This window comes from Salmo salar, chromosome 29 (genome assembly GCF_965601325.2).
Source record: "Salmo salar chromosome 29, fSalSal1, whole genome shotgun sequence".
In the NCBI taxonomy this organism is placed as follows: domain Eukaryota; kingdom Metazoa; phylum Chordata; class Actinopteri; order Salmoniformes; family Salmonidae; genus Salmo; species Salmo salar.
In genome coordinates, this window is record NC_138319.1 from 26690337 (window position 1) to 26696913 (window position 6577).

Sequence of the window (6577 nt, forward strand, 5' to 3'; positions counted from 1 at the left end):
ACAGGAAACTGTTGAATCTATGCATCATATTTCTATCCACGATGTTGTAAACCTTGTACTGCAAGTGGTCCTCGGCCGTATCTGTGTTTTTGACGACAAACATTTTATGACCATTACTAACAGATTAAAAAATATATATCTATGGAATAGTTGAGGGTGTAATATAATATTAATCCACAATTCATGTTCTTAACCCTTGGTAACATGGGCCTGGGAGGCTCACAGGGATATTGGTATCCACTGTACGCCATACATTTTTCAATTTAAAGGCCCAGTTTAGTCAAAATTGATTTTTCCTGTGTTATATTTCCACACTGAGGTTGGAATAATACTGAAAATTATGATGCTCTTTTAGTGAAAGACCGGTTTGAAAAGACTGCTTGAAATTTCATCCGTTTTGGAGGGCTAGAGTTTTGGCCTGCCTGGTGACATCATAGGTGGTACATTAGAAAGAGTTCCTAAACAGGAGGTTGGTGGCACCTTAATTGGGGAGGATGGGCTCGTGGTAATGGCTGGAGTGGGAATAGGTGGAATGGTATCAAACATTCCATTCGCTCCGTTCAAGCCATTATTTTGAGCCGTCCTTCCCTCAGCAGCCTCCACTGCTGCCAACAGCTAGTGTTCAGTTTTCTCCTCCCCACTCACACCACTCCCAGACAGTCCTAGCTAAATTCTTGCTTGAGAAATTGTACTTCGCTAAGAAGGTATGTTTATTTCTTACCATTTTTGTCATTGAAAACAGTCACAGTAAGGTACTTAATTCTTTCAATATTTTTTGGGGCAATGCACTAATTTTAAGCTTTAAAACTGCAACATGTTCTGTCTCATGACAAAATGTGTAGAATTGCAGGACATTCGCTTGAAAACTGCACATTTTTCTCTCTGCTAAGAGGTGGGCCTTTAAAATGATCCTTCCCAGGGCCTGAAGGTTTGTCTGGCCATGCACTGCCAAAGTCATAGTCAGTGGTGGAAAAAGTAACCAATTGTCATACTTGAGTAAAAGTAATGACACCTTAAAAGAAAATGACTCAAGTAAAAGTGAGTCACCCAGTAAAATACTACTTGAAAGTATTTTGTTTTAAATGTACTTAAGTATCAGAAGTAAAAGTATAAATAATCTCAACTTCCTTATATTAAGCAAACCAGACGGCACCATTTCATTTTTTTTTTCAATTTACGAATAGCCAGGGGCATACTTCAACACTCGGACATAATTTACAAATGAAGCATTTGTGATTAGTGAGTCCGCCAGTTCAGAGGAAGGATGACCAGGGATGTTCTCCTGATAACTGTGAATTAGACAAGGTTCCTGTCCTGCTAAACATTCATCATGTAACTAGTACTTTTGGCTGTCAGGGGAAAAGGTATGGAGTAAAAAGTACATTTTTCTTTAGGAATGTAGTGAAATAAAAGTTGTCAAATCTAAATGGTAATGTCCAGATACCCACAAAAATACTTTAAAGTACTACTTAAGTACTTTATACCACTGGTCAAAGTAACACTCTTTGTATACTGGTTTTATATCACCTGAGTTATGAGGGGGTCCCTGATGAATTTGCTATAACAAAAAGAGTCCTGGACCCAAAATGTTTGAGAACCACTGTTTTTAAACAACTCCAATGTTCTGAACATACCCTTGTGTGTTTTCAGCCTGCTCAGAATCAACCTCTAGTCTTATCCCTGGTCCTGGCTTCATCTCGGCTGGGCCCGTGTCTGGTAGGCGGCTCCGCAGACTGCTCAGCTTCCAGAGATACCTGCACTCGTCCCGTCTGCTCTGGGGAACAACCCACCTCAACCCCCTCCACATCCTGGATGAGGACTACATTGGACAGGCCAAGGTCTGATGCTCACACAGACCATACGCTCTGAGCCAATCATGCACTCGTATGCATACACAATTCATGTTTATGTGCATGGCTTAACACACATTTCCGTGTGTTTTTCTCTTGCAGTGTATGCTGGAACGGGTCGGGAGCTGGAATTTCGACATTTTCCTCTTCGACAGATTAACGAATGGTATATTTCTAACAGATGTCCATCTTTACTCCCAGAGATTTACCTACATTTTTGTCATGTCATCATCCTCACAGAATGAGTGTGACATGACTGCACAGGCCTGCTTTCAACACATCAGACATTTATAGACAATGATGCCCTCTGGTGTTTGTTTAGCTGTATAGAACTGGGATGTGGGGACTCGTAAGTCATTCTCCATAGATTTTCACTGCAATGCTCAACTACCCACACCTGAACACTATTCCTGACCGGCTCTTAAACTAAATCTCACATCCCTCTCCATGCAGGAAACAGCCTGGTGACGATGACCTTCCACCTCCTGAACCAGTATGGTCTGCTGGAGCTGTTTCAGCTGGACATGGTGAAGCTGTGGCGCTTCCTGGTCATGGTGCAGGAGGACTACCACAGCCTCAACCCCTACCATAACGCTGTGCACGCTGCTGACGTCACACAGGCCATGTACTGCTACCTGCGAGAACCCAAGGTAGCAGACGGATTGACAGTGCTAGTTTTCTGTTGTACAGAAAGTATTCAAAAGTAGCTTTCTGGGTGTTGAACTGGGCTTTTGACAACATTATCACACTGAGCTAAAGCCTAGTCATTTGCTCCTGAAGCAGAGAAAAGTGAGCTGACATTCCCTGTCTCTCCATAGCTGGCCAAGTCCCTGACGTCCTGTGACATCCTCTTGGGCCTGCTAGCAGCTGCCACTCATGACCTGGACCACCCGGGAGTCAACCAGCCCTTCCTCATCAAGACCAACCACTACCTGGCCAAGCTCTACAGGGTGAGAGCCCATAGCTGGAGCAGTCCACAGCTACTTTAGAAGCCATATTAGACCAGAGTGTTATACTACAAAGCAGGATCACTGAGTTGGCTAACCATTGATTTTTCTGGTTAATTCAAAAGATAAACTTGGGCCTCCTGAGTGGCACAGCGGTCTAAGACACTACATCGCAGTGCTGAGGCGTCACTACATACTGGTTCGATCTCAGGCTGCGTCACAGCCGGCCATGACTGGGAGACCCACGAGGTGGCGCACAATTGGCCCAGCGTCGTCCGGGTTAGGGGAGGGTTTGGCCGGCCGGTATTTTCTTGTCTCATTGCGCTCTAGCAACTCATTGTGGCGGGCTAGGCACCTGCAAGCTGTTGTCAGTTGGACGGTATTTCCACCGACACATTGGTGCAGCTGGCTTCCGGGTTATGCGAGCAGTGTGTCAAGAAGCAGTGCGGCTCGGCAGGGTCGTGTTTCAGAGGACGCATGGCTCTCCATCTTCAACTCTCACGAGGCTGGAGGGGAGTTACAGCGACGAGGCTGTAACTACCACTTGGATACCACAAAATTGGGGAGGGGGAAAAAGGGGCATAAAGATTAATAATAAAAAGCTCATCTTAGATATCATTTGTTGAAACAATTAGCCCAAACCCATCTTTCCTAAAAAATCAAATGTTATATCAGAATATTTAGGGCAACTTTTTGATCCTGCTTTGTAGTATAACCCTCTGGCTCACGCCACGCTGTCATGTTGGCCAACTCTAGAGGGGAGAACGTAAAGCAATCCAAGCTCCTGTAGCTTTAGACCTGGCTGGAGATCGCTAGATGGCCATGTAATGTTGACGGCCATGATTGAATGCAGTAAGTAGCTCAAGATGACAGCATTCTCAAAATCTGTCTCTGGTCTGTAGAACTCCTCTGTTCTGGAGAACCACCACTGGAGGTCTGCAGTAGGTCTGCTCAGAGAGACTGGCCTGTTCTCCCACCTGCCTGCTGAGGAAGGGTCAGTCGAGTTCTTTTTCCAGTGCCAAGCGTTTGATTAATAAATGTTACTCTGTTGTTAAAGAGCAAGGTAATGAGTTGGTTGTTGTAGTATAAATGTATTTAAACTCATGATCTCATCAGGCTGAAGATGGAGCGCCAGCTGGGTTCTCTGATCCTGGCCACGGACATCAGCAGACAGAATGAGTACCTGGGGAAGTTCAGAACACACCTGAACCAGGATGACCTGTGCCTGAGCAACGCCAGCCACCGACACTTCATCCTCCAGGTCAGTTACCAGCTGGGCCATATGCTTAGAGTTGGGCCTTGGGAAACTGTGTAGAACTGGCCATTTTGGCTCTTACCAGCTGGAAACTGTGGGGTCTAACTGGCTGTTTTGTCTAACTCTTTGCAGATGGCTCTGAAGTGTGCGGACATCTGCAACCCCTGCAGACCCTGGGAGCTGAGCAAACAGTGGAGCGAGAAAGTGACTCAAGAGTTTTTTCACCAAGGTAGCCTCTTGTTAATCTCTCATTCTCTCTTCACCTATCCTGTTGATTTCTGATCACTGTGTGTTGTCTCTCCCTCTGTAGGAGACATTGAGAAGAAGCACAAACTTGAAGTCAGTCCACTGTGTGATAGCCAGAGAAACTCAATGGGAAACATTCAGATTGGTAAGTTATGATGACTTCTAGGTAAATACTAGCTACATTCCATTGATAGAACCAGAAGCTCTAGGCCTGCCTTTCTAACCCTGTGTCTCCCTGTCTTCCCTTCCCCAGGCTTCATGACGTACGTGGTGGAGCCTCTGTTTGCCGAGTGGGGTCGGTTCTCTGACACGCGTCTGTCCCAGACCATGCTGGGCCACCTGGGGCTGAACAAGGCCAGCTGGGGTGGGTTAGTACAGCAGGAGCGGCCGTCGAGCCCCGACGAGCTGGAACCTAGCAGCCCTGCCTCCGCCACCGAGTCAGAACCAGAGTCTGCCTCGGCTGCGGAACCCACAGCCGACACCACGGCAACAGCCACGGGAGCAACCAACTCCAAAGAAATACCTCAGGGAAGCAAAGAGTCCTGACACTCTACGTTTGCCCTTACAACCCCGACCCTTAACCCCTGGCCTCACCACACACTGGGTAGAGGGTGGGAGGGGCAGGGTGTGGACTTCAAACACCACCCCACCTGAACCTTAAGTTTGTTGCTTTTGTGTCCCGTCTTTGACAAACCACTGATTTTATTTAATTTTTAATTCCTTTCCTTGACATGGAGAAACACCTAGATACCTCATTTGGCTACTGCTGTATTTGTTGTTTTTATTAGCTTGTTTTATTTATTTGTCCTCACTAATTTGACACTATTTTGGTGGCCAAGTGAATCTAAGGGAATGGCAGTAACTGAAGAATACACTTTTCTAGTCGCAGTGCCATTTTCAAACCAAGTTCTGCAGGATGCTTTGAAATGCATTGAGTGTTGAGAAGAGGCTCTCTAAAGACTGCACAGAAATTACATGGTGTGTGTTGCTTTTATAACGAATCTTCTTCCTCATGTAAAAAAGTGACAAGCCCAGTCCTTTTGCTGCCTCAACGAAGACTGTTTACAGACGTCTTTGTTGTCAAATTGAAATGAATCATTTTGGTTCTGCGATATGCCTTCTAAGCACAGATGCGAAGAAACATTAGCGTTTGAACGATCGCCCCACTGCTGAAGTCGAGCACAAAGCCTCCGTCTGACAGACAGACAATCACCAGGTGCCATAAAGAGCACAGGTGGTGTTCATTGTATGCCTCTTCTCCTTGCACTCTCAAAAGACTGAAATGTTGGACACCGCTTCTGTTCTGAAAGAATTTGGGACATAATGGTATTGTAGAATGGAACCAACATGAAAAGCATTGTGGACTCTGACTGTAGAGCATGGGTGATCTGTCACAGCACACGCATCTAAACTCCATCACAATGCAACTCGCTCAGGGTTTTGCCATTCTCTATCCCGAGGTATAGGTTGGACTGTAGTAGTTTAGCTACCTGGTAAACATGTTTACTTCTACTGAATGGGACTCTCTCTCTGAATGTCTCTAATCATCATAGCCACATGCAACCTAGAGGACTGCTCTACCGATGCCTTAACTATGCACAAACTACGCTAAGTGACCAAACCAGCTTCTACTACTCATTAAGTGCATCGTATGCTTGCACTCTCTGATCTCCTTTGCCTTGTGAGTAAACTCGATCCTTGTTTTATATGGAAACATTCCATCTAATTTAGGTGGTTTTCTGATTCTGTACAGACGCCACAGATGTTTTGAACAATAACGGGTGCTTTTTATTTTAGCTGATTTGTAATTTTGCTGTAAGACTGTTGATAAACTGTTTACAATGTTTTTGCAACAACCATTTGGGGAAGATGACTTCATCAAGCCATTTTGTAAAGGCTTTGCTGTATTGACCTTTTGATACATGCCTGTTGCAGTTATGTTTTTGATTAATAAACAGTTGACAAATGTAAATGATCCAATTGAACTTCAGTGTCAAACAGGGCTGTATTGAGTGAGATACTCAACATTGCAGCTTGAAATGTAATGAAGAGCTGACATGACAGGCAACACTGTTCTACATCATAGTTCTGATCTAATGTGGAGCTGAGGACAAACCGAAGGAGCTTCAGGGCTGGACAATGTAGACTGAAAGGCAAGGCTCCCATGTTAGCGGAGACTGCATTCACGGTAAACGCTGCATATTGACTCATTTGGAATTGACCTTAAATCGATCGTTGAAGTGTTACAGAAATTTAAGAGCCCTCGTTCAACCACTCAA

At 45.0% G+C, this 6577-nt stretch overlaps 1 protein-coding gene across 3 annotated transcripts in view; it reads left to right on the top strand.

Moving 5' to 3' along the window:
* The window catches only part of LOC106590394 (high affinity 3',5'-cyclic-AMP phosphodiesterase 7A), a 29889-nt gene extending 23619 nt beyond the window's left edge, over window positions 1–6270 (top strand). For all 3 annotated transcript variants that reach the window (XM_014181368.3, XM_014181369.3, XM_014181370.3), the window contains 9 exons: window positions 1651–1838; window positions 1953–2016; window positions 2304–2500; window positions 2669–2800; window positions 3700–3791; window positions 3914–4058; window positions 4185–4281; window positions 4363–4443; window positions 4552–6270. In XM_014181368.3, the coding sequence (XP_014036843.1) occupies window positions 1651–1838; window positions 1953–2016; window positions 2304–2500; window positions 2669–2800; window positions 3700–3791; window positions 3914–4058; window positions 4185–4281; window positions 4363–4443; window positions 4552–4844 (1289 nt within the window). In that variant the 3' untranslated portion in view covers window positions 4845–6270. The remainder of the gene's footprint in view (window positions 1–1650; window positions 1839–1952; window positions 2017–2303; window positions 2501–2668; window positions 2801–3699; window positions 3792–3913; window positions 4059–4184; window positions 4282–4362; window positions 4444–4551) is intronic.
* The last annotated feature ends 307 nt before the right edge of the window (window positions 6271–6577 follow it).